Source organism: Sphaerodactylus townsendi, linkage group LG17 (genome assembly GCF_021028975.2).
Source record: "Sphaerodactylus townsendi isolate TG3544 linkage group LG17, MPM_Stown_v2.3, whole genome shotgun sequence".
NCBI classification, from domain to species: Eukaryota; Metazoa; Chordata; class Lepidosauria; order Squamata; family Sphaerodactylidae; genus Sphaerodactylus; species Sphaerodactylus townsendi.
Window position 1 is genome coordinate 12,260,717 of NC_059441.1, and position 25,333 is coordinate 12,286,049.

At 47.6% G+C, this 25,333-nt stretch overlaps 1 protein-coding gene across 1 annotated transcript in view; it reads left to right on the forward strand.

Annotated features, from left to right (window-relative positions):
* Positions 1-883: 883 nt before the first annotated feature.
* The window catches only part of SCAPER (S-phase cyclin A associated protein in the ER), a 73,216-nt gene continuing 48,766 nt past the window's right edge, over positions 884-25,333 (forward strand). Inside the window, exons 1-9 of the mRNA XM_048519729.1 lie at positions 884-1,057; positions 13,016-13,116; positions 14,946-15,062; positions 17,328-17,488; positions 19,099-19,361; positions 20,439-20,657; positions 21,407-21,571; positions 22,822-22,897; positions 23,012-23,129. Coding sequence (XP_048375686.1) covers positions 13,025-13,116; positions 14,946-15,062; positions 17,328-17,488; positions 19,099-19,361; positions 20,439-20,657; positions 21,407-21,571; positions 22,822-22,897; positions 23,012-23,129 — 1,211 coding nt within the window. The 5' untranslated portion in view covers positions 884-1,057; positions 13,016-13,024. The remainder of the gene's footprint in view (positions 1,058-13,015; positions 13,117-14,945; positions 15,063-17,327; positions 17,489-19,098; positions 19,362-20,438; positions 20,658-21,406; positions 21,572-22,821; positions 22,898-23,011; positions 23,130-25,333) is intronic.

Sequence of the window (25,333 nt, forward strand, 5' to 3'; positions counted from 1 at the left end):
GACTATCAAAGATCACAGAGGGCTTTCCGAGGAGTCGAAGGGAAAGCTGCTATGTGCTTCATATTTCCGGGGTCCCGGAATTGCTTTGGCAAAAAAAGTCAGTCTTTTAAAAAAAGAAAACGGCTTTATTCCTAAATCACTCTTTTCGTTTATAGAATTGATCGTTCTTCTCCCAAATTGTCACATGGCTGGAGTTTTATTTCGCGTTCCCTTTGGATTTCGTTAGTGGTTTTATAACACAGCGTTGCCTCTGCTCCATGCGTCCCAGCTGTTTGTAGGCAATCAAAGGCCCCTTCCGCACAGGCAGAATAATCCACTTTCAGTGTACTTTGCAGCTGGATTTGACTGTGCGGAAGAGCAAAATCCACTTGCAAACAGTTGTGAAAGTGGATTGAAAGTGCATTGTTCTGCATGTGCGGAAGGACCCATAAACCTGTAGATTTTCTAGTAGTGGAGAATCATGAGATCAAAACATCTTCAACAGTAATATGCATTTTAAAAAGAGACTGTATAGGATTTTTGCCCAATCAAAGGGTGTTGAAATTCTTTAGATCAAGGGAAGGGGGGGGGGGCGTCAACTCAGCCACTTGTCAACACCGGCCTCTTACTTTCGCAAGAAAGTTTTGTCTGTCACGTTTTTGTCCTTCCTTTCACCCCTCCTTCATCTTACCCTCACGACACCCCTTTGAGGTAGGTTAGACTGACAGAGAGTAATTGACACCAGATAGGTTGGACAGGCCTATCTGTCCTACAATTCCCATCAGTAATTGACATAATTGACACCCGTTTTGCTTTTTGGTGGAGTGGGGATTTGATCTCAGGTCCTAGTCCAACTCTCTTGTATTCCCCCACCCACCCATGCTTTCTGCTTCCTTTTCAGAATACTGCATCTGCCGCCGGCGAGAAAAACTTTGACAAGAGCCCCACCAAAACCAGGCAGCCCCGGAAAGTCGACCTGAGGGCGCGTTACTGGGCTTTCCTTTTCGACAACCTGCGGCGCGCGGTTGACGAAATCTACGTCACCTGTGAATCGGATCAGAGTGTGGTCGAATGTAAGGTAAGAAACTTCTTTGCCGCTGTGTTCCATCACGGAAGACGGCCCGCCAGGAGCAAATTCACAAAATAACTATCTTTTGCAAAGAGCACAAGGGAGAGAGCAAACAACTTGTAATGCCCTGGATCGACCTTGAGTAATATTATTTTTATTATTATTACATTTATATCCCTCCAATTAATTTGTCATAACCTCGTTGGTTCCATATTTTCTTTGCAGAAGGGCAGCGTTAATAACTGTGCGGATCCCAAAGTAGACTCCAAAATAATCAGAATGCAGTCTCCGTAATACCTTTTATTGATACCTTTTTTTAATACCCCATAATACCTTTTATTAGAACCAACAAACCATGCAGAAGAGTAGGCCAGCTCACCCGTTCTTCTGTGTGGTCTGTTGTTCTCTTACCAACCAACCAAGCCTTTATTGGCATATAGGCTGATACAGGTGGATTACAAGAAAACAAATGTAAAACAACCCCCAGATAAGATAGTAATAGTGAATCTCTTAATAGCAGAATGGCACGACAAAATTTAAAAGCACAGAGTTATCCTTTTTTAGGGTGTATCATTTCTAGTCAAAACTTGGCCATCAATTCACAAACTACAGGATCAGAATTGTTTAGCAAAGCATAAGATCTTTTTGAGCATCTGATATCCTGTCACAGTTTAAGAGAAGAATGTTTGCCTATTTTCCCCTAATTTTCTCCTGTTTAGTGCAACGGAAGAGGGGATGGGCTAAAGTTTCCAGTTGATTTAAGTTACAGGAGAAGAATCTCTTCGCTTCCTCTATGTTTTAAAATCTACCATATGGCAGCGCTGAGGGCAGACCATTAAACCTAGCCATTGATATGGCTCTCCTAAGGCTAGGGGTTGTTCTCATAAATAGAACTTATTATGGCGATATTTGTTCTGATTTGTTTAGCAGTCGTTTTTTCTTTCGTCGTGCAGTGCTCACTGCGTCCTGTAGGTGGCACTGCTGGGGTTCAGCCCGAGCGCCGACATTCTTTCGTTTCCTGTTTAATGTCTTAATTATACATTGTTCCCTTCGGGCAGAGATACTTATCGGTCTTCTCATTCGCTTGCCCAGTGGTAAGCTGGGGAGATTGATGGCCTCGTGTAAACAGTGTCTGGGTGGAACGTAGTCACAAGTCGGCGTCCCCCCCCCCCCCACTTTGAGATGGACCGCAGACGCACAGCGTGATGGGTTTTCACCAACCCAACTGGGAGCCGGTTTGCTTCTTTATAGCAGCGAGTTAAAACTTTGGGAAGGATAACACAAAAAGATTGGGGTTCAAGAAACAGGAGAGTTCAGGGTTCAAGAAACAGTCAGTGGGCTCAGATACATTTTCATATTCAGCATGGTTGCAAAGTGGGCCAATTCTGAAAACAGTTAGCTAGCCATTGGGCATAAAGAAAACTGATCCTCTGATCACAAACATAGAGTCAGTGGTCAAAAGGGACACCTGCCAAATGGATAGGTTTGCCAGCTCTGGGTTTGAAGAAGAAGAGTTTGGATTTATATCCCACCTTTCTCTCCTGTAAGGAGACTCAAGGTGGCCTACAAACTCTTTTCCCCTCCCCTCTCCACAACAGACACCTTGTGAGGTAAGTGGGACTGAGTGAGCTCCGAAGAACTGTGACTAGCCCCAGGTCACCCAGCAGGAATGTACGAGTGCAAAAACACATCTGGTTCACAAGATAAGCCTCTGTCACTCAGGCGGAGGAGTGGAGAATCAAACCCGGTTCTCCAGATTAGAACCCACCTGCTCTTAACCACCATACCACGCTGTCTCTTAGGAAGTACCTGCAGAATATGGGGTTGAGGTTTGGGGACAGCAGGATTTGAGTAAGTGGGACATCACCAGGGTGGAATGATAGCTTCTAACTATAGCATTATCTCAAAAATCAAGTGCACAGATAACTGTTAGGTAAATGATGCCTTCCTAAACAGGATAGTCTACATTTCCTGTAGCTGAAGAGAGAACGCCTGTTGCGTCGCTGTTGAAATAATACAGGTCATGAGTGTGTGATTTGATGCAAACGGGGTGGGGGGGGGGGAATTATTGATCGTGGTGTTGCCGGGGATAGTGTTTACTGTATTTGAAGGGGACACGGCTCTGGTGACTCTTTTGCGGTTGAAACGGCAGACGATCGAGGCTGCGGCGGAGACGCAAACAGCAGCCGCCTGTCAGAAGGGAAACGGGCTGTCGCGTGGGTAATCTTTCCGAGCTTGTGTAATCTTTCCGAGTTTTGGAAGCTGCGTGGAGCTGATTTCCCCGGCTTGAGAACGTGATGCTCGGAACTGTCAGTCGCACTTAACTGCGTTTTGTGACAGAAGATTCGGGGCCAAATAGATGGTTCTAGGCATGTCGTTACAATCGGAGTTTTAGATTACAAATAGGATTAAATCTTCACTTTCCCAAAATAGACCAGAGTTGGTCACGAATGTTATAGAAGTCTGTAGGACTTCCAAGTATGTTTAACTCTGGCAGAAAGTTTCCAGCGATTTCTGAACCTATCGGGATGCAGGATAGCCAGTAAAATGTCCCCAAACATAACAGAAGGATCTGAAATGTCATAGAATCATAGAGTTGGAAGAGACCCCCAAGGGCCATCAAGTCCAACCCCCCGCAATGCAGGAACACGCAATCGAAGCACATGAAGTATCCGAGAGAAAAAGTGCAGAGAAGGGCAACAAGGATGATTGAGGGACTGGAGCACCTTCCCTATGAGGAAAGGCTGCAGCGTTTGGGACTCTTTAGTTTGGAGAGGAGGCGGCTGAGGGGGGATATGATTGAAGTCTACAAAATTATGCATGGGGTAGAAAATGTTGACAGAGAGAAATTTTTCTCTCTTTCTCACAATACTAGAACCAGGGGGCATCCATTGAAAATGCTGGGGGGAAGAATTAGGACTAATAAAAGGAAACACTTCTTCACGCAACGTGTGATTGGTGTTTGGAATATGCTGCCACAGGAGGTGGTGATGGCCACTAGCCTGGATAGCTTTAAAAGGGGCTTGGACAGATTTATGGAGGAGAAGTTGATCTATGGCTACCAATCTTGATCCTCCTTGATCTGAGATTCCAAATGCCTTAGCAGACCAGGTGATCGGGAGCAACAGCCGCAGAAGGCCATTGCGTTCACATCCTACATGTGAGCTCCCAAAGGCATCTGGTGGGCCACTGTGAGTAGCAGAGAGCTGGACTAGATGGACTTTGGTCTGATCCAGCTGGCTTGTTCTTATGTTCTTATGAGAGGGCACTCACATTCGTTGAAAGTTTTGTCTGGACTTTTCAGAGCCCTGAATTGCCTGGGTTTTGAACGAACGGGGTCTGCTTCGTTGACGTTACCGTCCTGGCCGCGTTGCAAAGGTTGAAAAGCGCTTTTCATTGCTGTAGAAATTTTGTGCCTCAGTCTGAAAGTCCTACCACTGAAAATCTTCACGGTGGTTTTTAGTGTTCTTTGGTAGTGTTCATGTTCCTCATTGATCAGCCTTGAACCAAGATTTTTTTTCCCCTAGAGCAGTGATGGTGAACCTTTTTGAGACCGAGTGCCCAAATTGCAACCCAAATCCCACTTATTTATCGCAAAGGGCCAACCTGGCAATTTAACCTGTATGCTGAGGTTTTAGTTTATAAAAAAACCAGTTGGCTCCCTCTTCCTCCGCCCCACCCGCTCGAGCAGGGGCCAGCCTGCTGTAGCCTCCAGCAAGTCCCGCGCGCACCACTCTGTGCCTCTCTAGCATCTCTGCCTCCTCTGTGCTCCCCCGCCCCCCGGGCAGCAGCCACCTGGAACACAGGCACCATGCCTGCCAGCCGAGTCCTCCCTGCTCACCACGACAAAAGTGCACATGTGTAAGTGCTCAGTATTAGCTAGGCCAGCCTAGATGTGCGTGCGTGTAGGGGGTGATTTTCCGTCCCCCACATGACAAACTCTGTGTGCATGTGCCCACAGAGAGGGCTCCGAGTGCCACCTCTGGCACCCGTGCCATAGATTCGCCATCACTGCCCTAGAGCATAGGTGTCAAACTCGCAGCCCTCCAGATGTTATGGACTACAGTTCCCATCACCCCCTGCATGCTGGCAGGGGATGATGGGAACTGTAGTCCATAACATCTGGAGGGCTGTGAGTTTGACACCTGTGCCCTAGAGGCTAGATTTGAGTCCAGTAATACCACAGAGACCTACAAGGTTTCCGAGGTATCAGCTTTTCGGGAGTCAGGAGTTCCCTTCATCATGCACAAGTGGGAATGGATATCCCTGAGTCCTTATATCCCAGTCAGAGGGTGAGATATAAGGACTCAGAGATCTCCATTACTGCTTGTGTCCCGATGAAAGGATCTTTGATTCTCAAAAGCTTGTACCCGGAATAGCTGGTTGGTTTCTAAGAATTTAGAATTTAGTTATTCTACCGCAATCCAATACAGACACTCTCTGAACTGTCTTCCGAGAAATGGTGGTCTAGTGAGAGCTTTGTGAAAATCGTACCAGCAGTAAAGTCCTGCATTTTCACCTGTGCACAGGTAACTGCGATGCTGCATTTTTCCCCCCTGGCCTACGATTAGGTTCCTCTATCTTTGTTTCTTTTGTTTAGAGCGCTTGAAACGGTTGTTTGTAGAGGTTGGAATACCGTTTCAACGTCTGTTGAGGAATCCCACGCAGACAGGGCCACTACAGAATCTCCTAGACACCCGGCATCACAATTAGGAGCTAGCCCTGTGCAGTGCTGCATAAATAAATATTTCAGTCGAGACACGAGAATCGAATTACTAGATACTCGGGGGACCTGAAATTTCTCCGGACGTTCAACTCCCATTGCCTTCAATGGGAATAATTGTGCGCAGAATCAGAGCCTAGAAAAACGTTCGGCCTCGTTCCCTTTGTTCGCTTTTTGCAGGGGTCTCTAAGATGGGAAGAGAGGGACGGGGTGGAAGGGGGGGGGGCACTGAGGTTTGTCCAGAGTTTCTCCCCAAGTAATTTTGCACTGGTGACATCCACCCCGCCCCCCTCCCGTCTGTACACTTTCTTTCTTATCTGTTGGTGTCGCTCCGGATTCAGTTTCAGAAACGCTAGTAAAGGTCACTGGGCCACAGCAGGAGAAAAAGAGTCGGAGGGAGGGATGCTATGACTTTGTTTTAAAAAAGCTTACCACACACTTAAGGTACCAACCAAGCCTCTATTGGCATATAGGACGATACAGGTAGGTTACGAAAAACAAATTTAAAACAATCCCCAGAGAAGATAATAGAGAGAGAATCTCTTAATGGCAGAGTGACACAACAGACTTAAAAAGAACAGAGTTATCCTTTTTTAGGGTGTATCGTTTCTAGTAAAAACTTGGCCGTCAATTCACAAAACTACAGGATCAGGATTATTTAGAAGAAGGAGGAGGAGGAGGAGTTGTTTGGATTTATATCCCCCCTTTCTCTCCTGCAGGAGACTCAAAGGGGCTGACAATCTCCTTGCCCTTCCCCCCTCACAACAAACACCCTGTGAGGTAGGTGGGGCTGAGAGAGCTCCGAGAAGCTGTGACTAGCCCAAGGTCACCCAGCTGGCGTGTGTGGGAGTGTACAGGCTAATCTGAATTCCCCAGATAAGCCTCCACAGCTCAGGCGGCAGAGCTGGGAATCAAACCCGGTTCCTCCAGATTAGATACACGAGCTCTTAATCTCCTACGCCACTGCTTCTTTCTAGCATCTTGTTGTCTTGCATGGGGAAATCAAGGTATGTATTCCAGTGCTAATATAGATACTGGCAGTATATGGGAAGCAGGTGGATCTAAAACTCTTGACTGTGTTTAAATATTTGAAAGGATGCCATGTTGAAAAGGGAGCACTACAGACTCGTTTTCTGCTGCCTCAGAGACTAGGACACAGAGTAATGGGTTCAAGGTGCAGGAAAAGAGATTCCACCTTAACATCAGGAAGAACTTCCTGACAAGGGCTGTTGGACAGTGACTTGCACTACCTCAGAGTGTGGTGGAGTCTCCTTCTTTGGAGGTTTTTAAACAGAGGCAGGATGAACATATGTTGGGAGTGCTTTGATTATGTGTTCCTGTACGGCAGGGGGTTGGACTGGATGACCCCTGGGGTCTCTTCCAACGCTAGGATTCTATGATTCTTTCACTGCCAGCGTTCTAACTTTGAATTAACCCCGGCAGGCATCTCCAGAGGCGCGTCACGAGAAGATGCGTTCCTCTCCATGCCTGCTTTCCGTTCCTTTAAGAATTAGCATAGGACGCCCTTGATCTCGGCAAGGAGTTTGGGATTTTGAAACGACCCTGACTATAATCCCGAAACTCGCTGCCCTATAAAGCTTCCTTTTTCGTCAGCGCCTTCTCAAGTGCTGCGGCGTTGACTTCTTCTTTCTTTCCCTCCCCGCCGCTTCGGTCCCGTAGGGTATATCTGCCGCACACAAGGCTGTAGGGGAACCAGAGAGCCGTATTGATGGCTGAGACCCCTGGGCCCGGCGTGCTGGTATTGTGTGTCAGGACGACAAAGGGATGGCGCCAACCGTCCTGCTGTGTGCGCCAGTGACGAGAATTAATTACAAACCAATCGAATCCGTTGCAGCCAATTGGTAAACTAATTGGTAATCTTAGCTGCCCCGTCTATACGTAGTTATCTGGATGCCTGCGCCGACGCCTTGAGAGCCCCTTTTGTTCGGCTGCCTCCCGCCCCGGACAAAATGGCCTTCGTCGCTTTCGGGAGGAAGACGTGCATGAGCGGAGACGGGGCCCACTCCGGCAGCTTGTCTTGTTTGTATTCCCTTGTTCGTAAAACAGGACTCGGGTTTCGGCTCCGCATGACACGGCTCTGATGAATTTTGGATAACGCGCCCCGGAGCGGAGCGTTCCTTGAAATAAGTTCTGGGAAGCCGTAAAAGCTAGAAATACAAGCCGGGTTTTCGAGCAGGCTAAATTGTATAAGGAGGGACGGTTGGGGCTTTGCAAAATAATAATAATAGCAATTGGAAATTGAGCTTCAGCGTCTGTGGCACGAACCAGCCGAGGTCGTCCCAGTGGTACTCGGCACGCTGGGCGCCATCCCGAAAACACTAGGGCGGCGCTTGAAACATCTTCGAATTGACAACATTAACATCTGTCAAATTCGGAAGGCAGCCCTGCTGGGATCCACACGAACACTACGCCGATAAGTTACAACTTCCTAGGCCTCTGGGTGAGGCTCGAATGGTAATGAAAGGCCAACAACCAGCTAAAGATCTGGCAGCTGAGAAATCTACCATAACAATAAAGTCTTGGTTTCTGTGCATTTAAGACTCTGTGTCAAAAGTCAGAGGTGCCTCTGTTCTTACCTAGGAATTTCCCATTTGCACAGACTTTTGGCCTTTTAGATCGGGCGCTTGTGTGTGTATGTTTTACACAATTTTGTTGTTTATGAAGACCCCTGCCTTCTTTTCTAGTAAAGGGATTATGGGATGATGGGAACTGTAGTACATAGCATCTGGAGGGCCGTGAGTTTGACACCCATGTCCTAAGGGTAGGAATCCCCATCCTTCTGGAGCCTTTGAACATTAAGCAGAATAGCAGAAACACAAGAACACAAGAAGTTGCCTACTACTGACTCAGACCTTCGGATCACTAAAATCAGTATTTCCTACTCAGGCTGGCAGCTGCTCTCCCAAGTCTCCAGCAGAGAAGTTTCACATCTCCTGCTGCCTTTGCCTTCCAACTGGAGATGCCGGCGGATTGAACCGGAGACCTTCTGCATGCTCAGTGGAAGAGGTTCTTCCACTGAGCCCATGGCCCGTCCCCTGCAATACGTGAACACGGGAAGCTGCCTGCTGAGTCAGACCCTTGCTCCGTCAGTCTCAGTATTTCCCACTCAACTGGCAGCAGCTCTCCAGAGCCTCATCGTCTTCCTCCTGGTCGTAGAATCATAGAGTTGGAAGAGGAAGTGTGTGGGAGTGTACAGGCTAATCTGAATTCCCCAGATAAGCCTCCACAGCTCAGGCGGCAGAGCTGGGAATCAAACCCGGTTCCTCCAGATTAGATACAGATTAGATTAGAGGAATTCAGGAAGACACAATGAAAGCACTCCTGACAGATGGCCACCCAGCCTCTCTTTAAAAACCTCCACAGAAGGAGTCTACACTGCTCTCCAAGGCAGTGTATTCCACTGTCAAACAGCCCTGACAGTCAGGAAGTTTATTGTCAAAGGCAGGGGTCTTCAAACTATGGCCCTCCAGATGTTCATAGACTGCAATTCCCATGAGCCCTACCACTTGGCCATGCTGGCAGGGGTTGATGGGAATTGTAGTCCATGAACATCTGGAGGGCCATAGTTTGAAGACCCCTGGTCGAAGGCTTTCACTGCTGGAATCACTGGGGTGCTGTGTGGTTTCTGGCCACAGACGCAGGCAAAACGTCAGGAGAGAATGCTGCTAGAACACGGCCATACAGCCCGGAAACCACGCAGCACCTCAGTCAGAAAGTTCTTCTTAATGTTCAGGCGGAATCTCTTTTCCTTTTCCTACACCTTGAATCCATGACTCTGTGTGCTAGTCTTTGAGGCAGCAGAAAACGGCCCTGCTCCCTCTTCGACATGGCATCCCTTCAGATATTTAAACATAGCTATCATGTCCCCCCCCCTTAACCTTCACTTCTCCAGATTAAACATCCCCAGCTCCCGAAGCCTCTCCTCGTAGGGCATGGATTCCAGACCTTTCACCATTTTGGTCGCCCTCCTCTGGACCCGTTCCAGCTTGTCAATATCCTTCTGGAACTGCGGTGCCCAGAACTGAACACAGTTCTCTAGGGAAGGTCTGTCCAATGCAGAGTAGAGTGGGGCAGTTACTTCCCTCGATCTAGAGGGAAGTGATCATTTTATTATTATTATTATTATTATTATTATTATTATTATTATTATTATTATTATTATTATTATTATTATTATTATTGATGATGATGATGATGATGATGATGATGATGATGATGATGATGATGATGATGATGATGATGATAAACTGCCCTCCCCCGGAGGGCTCAGGGCGGTGAACAGAACATATAGATAGAGCACAAAATAAAACCAATAATATCAAAATTAATTAAATAAATCATTAAGTAGTGGCTCTATACATGTTAAAAACCAACCCCCATTAAAATGCAGAGTCCTAATATCAGATATACAGATGGCGTCCTACTAACAAATCCCTGAGAAAAAAAGGGGGGGGGCGGCAGGATCCACAGGTGTTATAAAAATGGGGGGGGGCATTACACTTAGGCCCTTCTGCATACTAAGCATATGCTGTGCCTCTGATCTATACCCCTCACCCGGCAGCCCCCCCCCTTCCTTCTTGCAGATGGAAATAGGGGGCTGAAAGTATAATTCCTTGCCTGAGGCTAGGTGGTGGATTCCTTACAAAAGTGAGAGGTAGTTTGGGGTTCCCTAGTTCACTGCTCAGTCTCCAAATTGTAACGTGTGATGCTTTGTCAAAAATACTCTATGTCTGGTCGAAGGCTTTCACGGCTGGATTCAACTGGTTGTGGTGGGTTATCCGGGCTGTGTGGCCGTGGTCTGGTGGATCTTGCTCCTAACGTTTCGCCTGCATCTGTGGCCGGCATCTTCAGGGGTGTATCACAGAGAGAAAGTCTGTTTCGCACTGTGTCAGATGCTCTGCTTTGCACTAAAGTGACTGCAAAATACTCTACTTTGCACTACGTTAACTGCAAAGGTCGGGCACACACTTATCCCAGATATCCAGAATAACATGCTCTCGTAAATTAATCCACGGAGGAAAGAATTAGTTGGGGAATGAGCAGGCTCCAGGGGGCATTATGCAAAGAGTAGGTGAGAGAGTTAAAAGTGTCTGTGTGTTTGTGGGGCGGGAGGTTTACAAGGTTCAACAGGCAGGTAAATCAATGAAATGGTGGGCGCTGCCTCTAAAACCTCAAAGGACAGGAAACAACAGTGGAATATCCCCGGAGATTTCAAACTGCCCCTTTTTCTGAGCGTCCACGGAATCCTCGCAGGGCTGGGCTTCACCCAATCTCTGTCGAGAATACAGAGAGACACCCTGGAGGGATGGAAGAAGGGTCAAGCGTTTGGAAACCGTCTCTCCGAAGATCACGATTAAAGGGAATCCCGGCCGGCTTTGAAGTCCTGCTAACAAGGAATAGCTCTTAGCAAGGCCGCGCGCGAAATACTCGATATCCCCGGAGGCAGCGCAGAACGAACGCCGCCTTTGTCCAACGCCAACGTTTCAATAATGCATCGTTCCTTTTACCTTTTCGAAAGCAGCTCGGTGATAGGGCCTGCCAAGCCGAAGCGAAATATTTATTCGGGTTGTAAAGGAAAAGAAAGGAACGCCGGGTTGGGGCAGAAAAAAAGGACCGCTCGCTTTATTTGGCCAGCGTTTTCCGTGACTTGAATTATGGCGTCTTTGGGTCTGCGCATGAAAATGGGTGGCTCTTGACCCTGTTGTTCCTGCAGGGGACGGCAGTCGGAGAACATCCGGGCTGGCAAAATATTGAGATAGTTCGAAGAAGCATAATTTTGACTTGGTTTTCTTTGCTCATGCTTAAGCCCCTTCCGCACAGGTGGAATAATGCACTTTCAATCCACTTTCAATGCACTTTGAAGCTGGATATTACTGTGTGGAACAGCAACATCCACTTGCAAACAATTGTGAAAGTGGATTGAATGTGCATTATTCTGCACGTGCGGAAGGGGCCTTAGTGAGGACGCAAGTTACAGTCTTCAGACTGAACTGTTTTCTGCGTATGCACTATGGTTGTCGCCTCTAGCAGATCTTCCAGCCATTGTGCCGAAGTGGTTGTTCCAGAGTTATTCCCCGCTTCCTTTTTGGATTCAGTTCCCTCCGATCTGTTTGGCTGCTCCTTTCCCCCTGACCCTCCCCCTGGTGATTTGCATTCTTCCAGGATTGGGATGCCCCTGTTTTGTTGTCTTAGCTTGTGGGCAAAACCAGGGGCCGTAACAGCATATGCTGAGGTGGGGCAGCTACCAGGGCTCAGGGCTTCTGATCGGGCCCACTATCACAGAAGAGAAGAAGAGTTTTGGATTTATATCCCACCTTTCTCTCCTATAAGGAGACTCAAAGGGGCTTACAAGCTCCTTTCCCTTCCCTCCACACAACAAACACCCTGTGAGGTGGGTGGGGCTGAGAGAGTGCCAAAGAACTGTGACTAGCCCAAGGTCACTCAGCTGGCGTGTGTTGGAGTGCACAAGCTAATCTGGTTCACCAGATAAGCCTCCACAGCTCAAGTGGCAGAGCGGGGAATCAAACCCGGGTTCTCCAGGTTAGAATGCACCTGCTCTTACCCACTACACCACACTGGCTCTCAGATCCCCCCCGATATGTTGCACAGAACTTGATGACTCAGGTCCATTTCTTCCAATAAGCAAATCTTCTACAAAGGTGGCTAAAATCCGGCCCCGGCATCCATTGCAAAAGTTGTTGAATCCGAGACAAGTACTGATAATCCAGTTGTAGCAGTGTCACACTTTGTGTTAGATGAAGAAGAGAAGAAGGGTTTGGATTTATATCCCCCCTTTCTCTCCTGCAAGGAGACTCAAAGGGACTTAAAATCTCCTTCCCCCCCCCCCCCCACAACAAACACCCTGTGAGGTAGGTGGGGCTGAGAGAGCTCCGAAGAACTGTGACTAGCCCAAGGTCACCCAGCTGGCATGGGTTGGAGTGCACAAACTAATCTGGTTCATCAGATAAGCCTCCACAGCTCAAGTGGTAGAGCGGGGAATCAAACCTGGTTCCTCCAGATTAGAGTGCACCTGCTTTTAACCACCACGCCACTGAACACTCTGGGGAGCTCTTACCTGGGGAGTTATTTACCTGGGGAGCTCTTACCTGGGGAGCTCTTACTCTGGGGAGTTAATTATTTTGCTTTCTCATTATCACTATTACGGTATCTGGGTTTTTTGGGGGGGGATAATCTTTTTGTTTGTTTGTTTGTTTGTTTCCTAGGAGGTGCTGATGATGCTAGATAATTACGTCCGGGATTTCAAGGCTTTGATCGACTGGATACAGCTGCAGGAAAAACTTGAGAAGACAGACGCCCAAAGCAGGTAACCAGATGTGTTTCTGGGTATTGCGCCCCTTTTCTTTCGTTCTACACGCACGGCTCTCAAATTGGCCGAGATCAAAACACTTTTCCTTCTGTGCCTTTTGGAAAAGTAACGAAAACTATGGGCTGAGTAGGTGGAAGTGTGGGGTAAAAGGACAGGACTGGGGCATTGGGTTTTGCCTGTGACCTATGGAATGTGCATTTTAAGCAAACATACAGTGTACGTGACAGTTCTCTTGGGTTACTGGTACTCTGTAAAAGAGGTGGATTCCTTCCTGGTCAGAGAGATAGACACCTGTCTACATAGTTGCTTCCTGAGGATCTTGTAAAGAATGTGCATCAGTTGTGGGTGGAACCTGCAGTGTGATCCCACACAATATCCCATATCTAACGTCAGAAATGGGCTTTCATGTTGCTCTCTTCTTCCAGACACTGTATATCAAGTGAGTGTCACCAGATATGAGAATTGGACATTGTGCTGTTTTATAAATTTGAGGGTATTTGTTTCCAAAATCTTATGCCTCTATAAAAAAATTTGTTGGTCTTTAAAAAAAAATTACTTGAGTTTTTTTAAAAAATTCCCGTGGACTGAACGGCTCCCAGTTTTGTTTCATTAATGCTGTTTCGACGTTTCCAGGAATCATCGATAACATTGATTTACCTTTCACTTGAGCAAAACTGGACAAATGAAACCTTTCTCCAAAAGCCAACGCTTCTGTGTGTGTGTGTGTGTGTGTGTGTGTGTGTGTGAGAGAGAGAGAGAGAGAGAGAGAGAGAGAGTGAGTGAGTGAGTCCTGGAATCCCAAGGTATATAAACATTGTAGATAAATGAAATATAAATCAATTGTAAATGTCATCAAAGTGGAGAAGCACATCATTTTGTTATCCGTGTATGGTCAAAGGCTTTCACGGCCGGAATCACTGGGGGTGTTGTGTGGTTTCCGGGCTGTATGTCCGTGTTCCAGTAGCATTTTCTCCTGATGTTTTGCCTGCATCTGTGGCTGGCATCCTCAGAGGATCTGACGGTAGTAAAGCAAGTGGAGTATATATATCAGATCCTGGTGGAATACTCGTCCTCCATCTGTCTGGGCCCTGTGGGATCTTGGTGAGTTCCGCAGGGCCTGCAAGACTGAGTTGTTCCACCAGGCCTTTGGAGAGGCCGGCTGCTGATTGCGCCCCCTTTGTTCTCCTTTACATCTGGGGTCCCCTAATATCAATGGGACCCACCGTTCCCCCCCCTTTTTTTGGGGGGGAAGGTTTTTATGTGGGTTTTAATTGCAGGATGCCGCTAATTTCATATTGATGCCTGTATTTTAAAGAGTTTTTAGCATTTCTAGTTATTGGAGCGTATATTATTTATTCATAATTTGTATTTTGTTTATGTGCTCCATTAGGTTTTATTGTCATATGTTATGTTGTACACCGCCCAGAGCCCTTCAGTGGAAGGGCGGTATATTGGATGGATGGATCGATGGATCGATCGATTGATCTGTGGTTTGTCCAGGGTGGGAGGAAGAATCATTTGCATTGGTTAACAAGTGTAAAGGGTGCAGTTAGCAACCGTGATTTGCATATGTTGAGTGGAATCCGCCCATTTTAGCATATGTCAGTATCAATGAAGTTGCATAATCAATTAGTGAGGACATCTGCATAGTAGTTGCCTGGCCTTTTAATTCCTTTGATTGCTTCCTGCCCGGAGCCATACTGTGTCTGGGTGAGGTTCACTAACCATTGTCTTTATTCTAGTGTTTTTAAGTACTGGTAGCCAAACTTGGTTCATTTTGTTTTGTTTTGCTATCTGTTGCTTAGTATTTTATGTTGAATTTGCAGGCCTACGTCCCTGGCGTGGGAAGTAAAGAAGATGTCCCCAGGGCGCCACGTAATTCCAAGCCCATCCACAGACCGAATCAACGTCACATCCAGCGCTCGCAGAAGTCTGAATTTCGGGTATGGAAAGCAAGACGGTCTTCCTCTGAGAATCAGAATTCCTTTGAGAATCACAATTGAGCAGTTTTAGAAAAGTCCACATTTCGCAAATGTAACCTGGTTGTTACGTTTCATTGATCCAAAATGTTAGCGTATTGCGTCTTAACAATCACAGTATTCAGCAACTGGGCCGTTTTTGGAAAACACCAAAAATACAAGTACTGTAAAAAAAAAAAGACTACTACTTAATCCATTTGGTGGCCAAATATCCTGCCCTCTAGTGCAGTTTGGTGACTTAAATACCACAACCGTAAATAAACGTTTATTAGCCAAAGGCTTTATACGCATAAATTTTTAGAAACCATCAACAGCCCAAAGAAACATTTAACCTAAAAAGGTTTAAAGTACTAAGCACATAAACACATAATGAAATCTAAATCTGATTGCAACTTTGCTTTTAAGATAAGTGGTTCAGTTAACGATTACTAATTTTAACAACATATAGTTCGTTAAATGAACATATAGTTCATTAACAACATATAGTTCATTGGGAGCAGCACTGGCGTAGGAGGTTAAGAGCTCGTGTATCTAATCTGGAGGAACCAGGTTTGATTCCCAGCTCTGCCGCCTGAGCTGTGGAGGCTTATCTGGGGAATTCAGATTAGCCTGTGCACTCCCACACACGCCAGCTGGGTGACCTTGGGCTAGTCACAGCTTTTCGGAGCTCTCTCAGCCCCACCCACCTCACAGGGTGTTCGTTGTGAGGGGGGAAGGTCAAGGAGATTGTAAGCCCTTTTGAGCTTCCTATAGGAGAGAAAGGGGGGATATAAATCCAAACTCTTCTCTTCTTCTTAAAAACATAGATGACTTGAATATAAAACTGGGTCTATACATGTTGTGTTACCTGTTCAACAGGGTTGATAGGCTGAAGGGTTAAACTGTTTCTCCGTTTGCACCCCAGCCCTGATTTGAATCCAGACCCTGTTCAGCTGCTTGTGAAAAACAGGATTGTTTCAGGGCGGAGCCATTTTGGTCTCCAGTTGAACAGCTAGATTGGAGCCCAGTAGCGTCCTGAAGACCAACGTTCAAGAGTCAAAGATCCCTTCGTCAGCTATCTGATGGAATGAGCATTGACTCTTGGAAGCGCATGCCCTGGAAATCTCGTGGGTCTCCAAGGTACTGGATTCGAATCTAGCTGTACGAAAGGTTGGGTGTCGGACCTTCCAGCCCAGATGCTAGTTTTCAGCATTTACGGGTTGTGTTTTTGCGTCCCCGTGCAACTTTTAACCTTTGTCCTTCAGTTGAAAATCTTGAGAGAAAGTGTTCTCCCGGGAAATGGTATTTATTAGGAGTAGGGGGCCAACGTGGATCTAGCGAACCTCAAAAATTACGTTTGCCGGGGTGCTGGATTTCATGCAAGGGAGGGGGTCCAGCATCTGGACATGGCCCACCCACCCTAGCGGAGGGAAAGGGAAGGGAGGGAGGGGGGAGGGTGGCATGCAAGGGAAGGGAGGGAGGGGTGGCATGCAAGGGAGGGAAGGGAAGGGAGGGTTCCATGTGATTTTCTAGGTCAGTGATGGCGAACCTTTTCGAGACCGAGTGCCCAAATTGCAACCCAAAACCCATTAATTTATTGCAAAGTGCCGGCAATTTAACCTGAATACTGAGGTTTAAGTTTAGAAAAAACAGTTGGCTCTGAGGCGTGCGTTACTCGGGAGTAAGCTTGGTGGTAGCTGGTGGCTTTGCTTTGAAGCAACCATGCAACTCTTCCAACGGGTGAATCACGACCCGAGGAGGGTTTACTCAGAAGCAAGCCCCATTGCCAGCAACTGAGCTTACTCCCAGGTAAAGGATCACGCTTTAGTTCTTAGCATGAAAATCAGTGGGGCTTAACAGGGTTACCTAAACTGCTTCCCCAAAACTAGGTCTTAGGTTTAATGCTAATAATCGAGCCCAGCGGCCCAGGCCAGCCTAGATGGGGGTGGGGGGACTCTGTTTGTGCGTGCCCACAGACAGGGCTCTGAGTGCCACCTCTGGCACCTGTGCCATAGGTTTGCCACCACTGCTCTAGGTGTAGACGGCTGAATCAAATTAGCTGGCTGCAGAGAGCGGAACCTCATTGGTCCAGGTTTTCTGTCAATCATACTGTGTTGTGGAATTGGGACTAATGTGATAGTTTGAGGTTAGCTGGACTATAAAGTGGGAGAAGGAAAGAGGCCGAAGAAGATATCAGAACAGCGTTTCAGCAAGGTGTTTGCGCACGTGCCGTGTCCCCCTCTTCCCCAGGGCTCCCGCTGCTGCCGTGACTTCGAATCGTCTGGCTCCGTCGGGCGTCAGCTGGGCAGACAAAGTGAAGGCGACCCACACGGCCGCGGCTCCCGCTTCAGAGATGGCAACGAGGCAAACCTCTGTGGCGACCCCGGTGCCGAAGCCTTCGCGGAGAAACGGTGAGCATCCAGTCACCTGGAACTGTTGAAGAAAGAACCCAGAAGAACAGAGCGAGGCCTTAGCTCAACACTTATTTGGGTTGAAAGAAAGTGCTCTTGTTGAACCTTGGACCAAAAAGCACGAGGGGACTTGGTTCCCTCTAAATTTTTAATATGTCCAATTAACTAAATCTGCTAAGGATACAGGTAGATGGAAAAGGTTTGCAGAAGCGCGATCTGCCTTCCACCCTTTCTTCCCAGAAAGCTAACTGTACTCAGCAGTGGCGTAGTGGTTAAGAGCAGGTGCATTCTCATCTGGAGGAACCGGGTTTGATTCCCCGCTCTGCTGCCTGAGCTGTGGAGGCTTATCTGGGGAATTCAGATGAGCCTGTACACTCCCACACACGCCAGCTGGGTGACCTTGGGCTAGTCACAGCTTTTCGGAGCTCTCTCGGCCCCACCCACCTCACAGGGTGTTTGTTGTGAGGGGGGAAGGGCAAGGAGATTGTCAGCCCCTTTGAGTATACTGCAGGAGAGAAAGGGGGGATATAAATCCAAACTACTACTACTACTATTCTTCTTCTTCTCCTCCTCCTCCTCCTCCTCCTCTTCTCCTCCTCCACCTCCTTCTCCTCCTCCTCCTCTTCTCCTCCTCCTCCTCCTCCTCCTCATGTAACAGCAGGGAGGGTTGTTTTAACTTCACCGGGTTCCCCCCCCCCTTCTTTCAGCAGATAATACGTTGTCTGGCATGTCCCCCAGCCCACAACAGAAGCTTTTTCCATGACTGCAAACTCCTGGGGTAAGGGGCAACCAGAGGACATCCCCTTCCCCAAAGCCCTTCAATTTGTGAGAATTTGAATCTGATCCCCACGCCTGTAGCATCCTGCATGTTTTCTTTTGCCTCGTTCCCCTAGAAAATGTCAATAAAAATGTTAGGCAGCAAAAATATTGCTTGCGGGCCCCCGCGTGTAATTCTTTTAAAGAAAAGAAATCCTTAAGGGGGTTTTTTATATTCAGCGCCAATCCGGTACTGCTGGTTTTTTTAAAAGACGTGTTGAGATTCACAGGTTTGGAAGCATCCGTGTGCCCCTCGAGAGCAGATTAGGTGGACTTGTGTCTCTGTAAGGGTTGGGAATAAAAGAACAAGGTTAAAAGCGATAATGGATGGTTGGGGAGGGGGGGGGTGTAGAACAGGTGGGTACCTCCTTTTGCAGTTTTTCTTTTGTCTGAAAAGTCCCTTTCGATAAGAGGAGCAGTGGAGACCATTTAAAAAAACTGTTAAGACAAACTCTCTCATTAAAAGCCTGAGTAAAAAGTTGTGTAATTAAAAAAAAACCCTGAGTTACAAGGTGGGTTATGGCGCAGTGGCTTAAATAATTTTAGAGGCAAGGGGCCGCTACAGAAAAGGCCCCGTCACCTCTGAAGGCGGGACCCAGAGGGTGGGTCTTGAGAGGCAGAGTTTAACCAGCAGTCCAGTTAGCACAGCAGGATATGGTATACTCAGGTTAGCTCCCTAAGGTCTTTGTGTTTTAATCATCTATAACCAATTTAAAGCAAGACATGGTCGTACTCGTAAACAGCTGCGCCAAACCGAATTTGCAATTCCTTGCCTTCTCTATAACCCGACACAGAACGGAAAGATGCCGAAGGCTGGGAAACCGTCCAGCGCGGAAGGCCGGTGAGGTCGAAATCTTCTGCCTTGGCAGTGAAATCGACTTCGTCCGCAGAATTATCGAAGTTGCGAGATGACAGTAACAAAGAGAACGTGGTGCTGCGCCTTGCAGATAACACGCAGAAGGGTCCGTTGACCGAAGACGCTGTATCTAAAATCGGAGACCCCATCCTTAAAGAGTCGAGTTCTCTGTATGAACACCCTCTTGCTGAGAGGACTCAAGTAAGTGATATTTTTTTGCATCAGCATTTAAAAGCTACGTAACATTTTTAAAGGAATATTTCACAGTGACTATGTGAATGTTTTTCAAACATTGGTGGTTATTATTTGATGATATGTGTTAATGTTAACTCTCAGATAGTATTTTCATGAAAATATTATTGGTACCATTGATACCATCAGATGTTTTTTGCATATATGAATTAATAGATTGATGGTAAGATAGGTGGATATAATACTTTACCAACTAGATTTGGTAAATGATTTCTTTGGTTTACTAATATTTGTTTGTATATGTAATTAAATACCTGTAATTATTACATGTACTCAACATACTTATAGATGGAACCGGGTAGATAACATTTATGTTTCCCAAATGATTGATAAAGTTATTCTCCAAATGATCTATAAAGCTACTTTCTATTCTCCTTAACTGTAGGCAGGTTTAAGATAAAAAGGATGGCAAAATCTTATAGCAGAATATTATATAATGTAAATAAGGACAGATGTTAACTCTTTACTGATGAATGTGAAATGCAGATCCTTCCAGAGGTGGGATCCAGCAGGTTCTCACAGGTTCCCGAGAGTAGGTTACTAATTATTTGTGTGTGCCGAGAGGGGGTTACTAATTGGTGATTTTGCCACGTGATTTTTGCCTTAGTTATGCCCCTCCTCCCAGCAGTAGCACGCAGAACTTGAAGCAGTCTAGCAGGAGGTGCACCGGTGTGCGTGGCAGCCTGCCCCTGCGTGCATTCATTTCCCGCCCAAGGACCGGCACAGCGGCTGCATCCCTGCCACAGCCCTGCCCAGGAATGCCCCACCCCCGGAATGCCCGGGTCACAGCCCCGTTGTGCCCCGCCTTCCAGCCCTATCCCATTGGCGCTATTAACCACAGTTTTGGAATCCCACCTTACCATGAGGGAACTCCTGTTGCATTAAAATTTTTGGATCCCACCACTGGATCCTTCTAATATTTACTCTTGATGTGTAGTTTATTTTGCTTGTTAAAAAACCTAAGACTGCCGTTCCGTTCGGGAGGAGGGGTTTCCAGTGTTTCATTCTACCCCAACTTTGTCTTAGTTTGCAGGCCGGGTCCTCGAGGACCTCAAGATCTCTGACAACAAAGGATCGCCGGACGGTCCTCTGCCGCCGTCTTCCGAAGTCCCCGTGGTCCTCATCAGCACCGAACACGTTCCTAAAAATCCGCAGGCGGTCTCTGCTGCTTTCCCTAGCAGAGAGGAGACCCAGGCCCAGAAGAATAAGCTGGAGAATGAAATGGACCCCGCTGATATTTCCAATGTGAGCACCGGCAGGTCCATCAGAATGCCTGAAATTCCCAAAGTGCTTTGCAAGTTCTGAGGAATAGAGCAGAGGGGGGCACCCTAGGACAGTGATGGCGAACCTATGGCACGGGTGCCAGAGGTGGCACTCAGAGCCCTCTCTGTGGGCACGCACAGAGTTCATCATGGGGGGGGGGGGAATCGCCCACACACACACACATCTAGGCTGGCCTGGGCTGCTGGGCTCGATTATTAGCATTAAACCCAAGACCTAGTTTTGGGGAAGCAGCATAGGTAACCCTGTTAAGCACTGCTAAACCCCACTGATTTTCATGCAAAGAACTAAAACGCGATCCTTTACCTGGGAGTAAGCTCAGTTGCTGGCAATGTGGCTTTCTTCTGAGCAAACCCTCCTAGGGTCGTGATTCACCTGTTGGAAGAGTTGCACAGTTGCTTCAAAGCAAAGCCAACAACTACCACCAAGCTTACTCCCAAGTAACGCACGCCTCGGAGCCAACCATTTTCCCAAAACTAAAACCTCAGTATTCAGGTTAAATTGTCATGTTGGCACTTTGCGATAAATAAGCGGGTTTTGGGTTGCAGTTTGGGCACTCGGTCTCAAAAAGGTTCGCCATCACTGCCCTAGGAGGTTGGGTCAGTTCACTGTTGCTCAGATTCTCACACAAATGTTACATGACCCCACAGCAAAAAAAAAAGTACTTCTAGCCACTGAGTCTTGGTTCTTGTTTTTGTGTTGTTTTTTTCCAGTCTATGGCAGAGGTTCTTGCAAAAAAAGAGGAATTAGCTGATCGTCTGGAGAAGGCCAACGAAGAAGCCATTGCTAGCGCCATTGCAGAGGAAGAACAGCTGACCAGAGAGATTGAAGCCGAGGAGAACGACGACATTGAGACGGACAACGACAGCGACTTCTCTGTTGAGTTGCCAGTTCGTTTTGAATTGAGTGCTTGTTGAATTACCGTTTCTAAGGCCAAGTCCGAACCTGACAGGGAAATGTATTCGCTTGTTGGGTTCCTAAGGCACAGAATGGCAGTGTGATAGCAAGGAGATCTGTGCGGGCTGTGAATTGGCTTTTTCCAAGGCAAGGTCAGGATTTGACAGGAGACATAGATTTTTGTTGGGTTCCTGAGGCGCAAAATGGCAGCGCAGTGTCTAGGAATCGAGATAGGATTGCTGAGGGGTAGCTGCCTCAGTCTGTCCTTGAAAAATAAAACCTTGAAAAATAAAAACCAAAACAATTCACTAGCGCCTTCAAGATTATCAGTGTTTATTTCAATGTGTTTTCATGAGCCACAGTGGCGCCGTGGTTAAGAGCAGGTGCATTCTAATCTGAAGGAACCAGGTTTGATTCCCCGCTCTGCCGCCTGAGCTGTGGAGGCTTATCTGGGGAATTCAGATTAGCCTGTGCACTCCAACACATGCCAGCTGGGTGACCTTGGGCTAGTCACAGTTCTTCGGAGCTCTCTCAGCCCCACCCATCTCACAGGGTGTTTGTTGTGGGGAAAGGAAAGGAAAGGAGATTGTAAGCTCCTTTGAGTCTCCTACAGGAGAGAAAGAGGGGACATAAATCCAACTTCTTCCTCCTCCTCCTCCTCCTCCTCCTCCTCCTCCTCCTCCTCCTCTTCTTCTTCTTCTGGGAACAGAAATATCCCAGCTGTAATAAGGATACTTTTGTGTGGATACATATGTTTAAAATCAAACTTGGTCTCGTTGGCATCTGTCCCTTGCACCATTTGTTGATTTCCTTAAAATTCTCCCCAACTGCCACTGATAGAATGTTCACTCCTTAAAATTGCTGCCCAACTGCCACTGATAGAATGTTCAGTCCTTAAAATTGCTCCCCAACTGCCCAACTGCCACTGATAGAATGTTCAGTCCTTAAAATTGCTCCCCAACTGCCACTGATAGAATGTTCAGTCCTTAAAATTGCTCCCCAACTGCCACTGATAGAATGTTCAGTCCTTAAAATTGCTCCCCAACTGCCCAACTGCCACTGATAGAATGTTCACTCCTTAAAATTGCTGCCCAACTGCCACTGATAGAATGTTCAGTCCTTAAAATTGCTCCCCAACTGCCCAACTGCCACTGATAGAATGTTCAGTCCTTAAAATTCCTCCCCAACTGCCCAACTGCCACTGATAGAATGTTCTGTCTGTTAATTTTAGGCCGGCATGAGCAGCGGAACCATATCCTTTTGTGGCATCTCCATGGATTGGAACGACGTCCTGGCAGATTATGAAGGTAGACCTTCTTGTATGGAAATGTGGAACCACCCCATCAGATCACAAGTTTTGGGACCCCCACCCCCACCCCCAAAACGTAACGCTTTTACTAATGCGACCTTTCCCCCTGCAGCTCGTGAATCGTGGCGTCAGAACAACTCTTGGGGCGACATAGTGGAAGAAGAACCGGCTCGCCCGCCCGGCCACGGGATTCACATGCACGAGAAACTCTCCTCGCCCTCTCGCAAGAGGTCTTCCGTTTTTGAATGTTTGATCAAATAGTCTCGGTAGAATCCCGTGTCGTGACATTAATATGACGATCGCTCTTAAATGACTGTGGGGCCGAAGTTTTATACGGGCGCTCCTGTCTGCTAGCAAATAGGGAAGGTGTTTATTTGCTGTCTGTAGGAAACTGCTGCATGGCAAAGGAAAAGTAGACCGTGTCTCTGTCGTTTATTTTATCCTGTTTCACTTACTTCATTTATATGCCCCAGCTTTCCCTCCTGTGCAGCTTACATCCCTGTCCTCCATTTTATCCTCACAACAACCCTCCGAGGTTGGTCACCCAAGGTCACCCAGTTTTATAATGTAGCATAGCAAATCCGTGAAGCGACTGAGCTGTGGGATCCTGAAGTTAACTACTTCAACTCTTATCTCAATCACGTGAAGAAGAAGGAGGAGGAGAGAGATATATAATTTGGATTTATATCCCCCCTTTCTCTCCTGTAAGGAGACTCAAAGGGGCTTACAATCTCCCTTTCCTCCCCCCACAGCAAACACCCTGTGAGGTGGGTGGGGCTGAGAGAGCTCCGAAGAACTGTGTCTAGCCCAAGAGCTGGATTTATGTCCCCCATTTCTCTACTGTAAGGAGTGTCAAAGGGGCTGATAAACTCCTTTCACTTCCCCCACCCCCCCAACAACAAACACACTGTGAGAGCTCCGAAGAACTGTGACTAGCCCAAGGTCACCCAGCTGGCATGTTTTGGAGTGCACAACTCAATCTGGTTCCCCAGATAAGCCTCCACAGCTCAAGTGGCAGCACGGGGAATCAAACCCGGTTCTCCAGATTAGAGTGCACCTGCTCTTAACCACTACACCATGCTGGAGGGTGGACTCTATGGCATTATACCCTGCTGTTCCGTGCCCTCCCCAGCCCCCCCCAAATCTAGGTATTTCCCAACCCGGGGCTGGCAACCTTTATCGTTGTTCGTTTGACATTTTTAAAAAGTTCCTCTGCCTTTTCTCGAGGGCGTTTAACCCCCGAACGCTACAATAACAAATCCCTACGTATTTATAGACGCCCAGCAACCGTCTCAAACAGGACGTCGCAAATGCATGACGTTCTCCAAACAAACACCGACCTTCTCCTAGACTATCAGAAGGAGGAGGAGGAGGAGAAGGAGAAGAAGGAGGAGGAGGAGAAGGAGAAGAAGAAGGAGGAGGAGAAGAAGGAGGAGGAGGAGGAGGAGAGAAGGAGGAGAAGGAGAAGGAGGAGGAGGAGGAGAAGAAGAAGGAGAAGAAGGAGGAGGAGGAGGAGGAGAAAGAGGAGGAGGAGCAGAAGGAGAAGGAGGAGGAGGAGGAGAAAGAGGAGGAGGAGCAGAAGGAGAAGGAGGAGAAGAGAAGGAGGAGGAGGAGCAAGAGGAGGAGGAGCAGAAGGAGAAGGAGGAGGAGGAGAAGAAGGAGGAGGAGGAGGAGGAGAGAAGGAGGAGAAGGAGAAGGAGGAGGAGGAGGAGAAGGAGAAGAAGGAGGAGGAGGAGAAGGAGAAGAGAAGAGAAGGAGGAGGAGGAGAAGGAGAAGAGAAGAGAAGGAGGAGGAGAAGAGGGAGAAGAGAAGGAGAAGAAGGAGGAGGAGGAGGAGGAGGAGGAGGAGGAGGAGGAGGAGGAGAAGGAGAAGAAGGAGGAGGAGGAGGAGAAGGAGAAGGAGGAGGAGGAGGAGAGAAGGAGGAGGAGGAGGAGGAGAAGAAGGAGGAGGAGGAGGAGGAGAGAAGGAGGAGAAGGAGAAGGAGGAGGAGGAGGAGAAGGAGGAGGAGGAGGAGGAGAAGGAGGAGGAGGAGGAGGAGAGAAGGAGGAGGAGAAGGAGGAGGAGGAGGAGAAGGAGAAGAAGCTCGGTTCGACCGATTCGCTTTATTTATTTGCGGCAATTGCAGGTCACTGTGGTTAGCCCTTAAAAGCAAAGGACAGATATGCGCATTCTTGGGCGCCGGGAATAGCCACGTCTTCCGACAAACTGTTTCTCAGCCTCCTTAGCCCGTGAGGCTTGACTCGCAGCTTACAAACACATCAAGATCAGTCGGGAGATAATAACGTTTCTGTCCATCAATGAAACCCGGCGCTATCTTGATCGCTTTTTCCAGGAATCGTCCTCTAGGGCAGCATTCCTCGACATAGTGCCCACAGACAATTTCCCAGGCGCCCGTCATATGCTACAGGAAAGTCGACGGGGCCGCTGGGAAGAC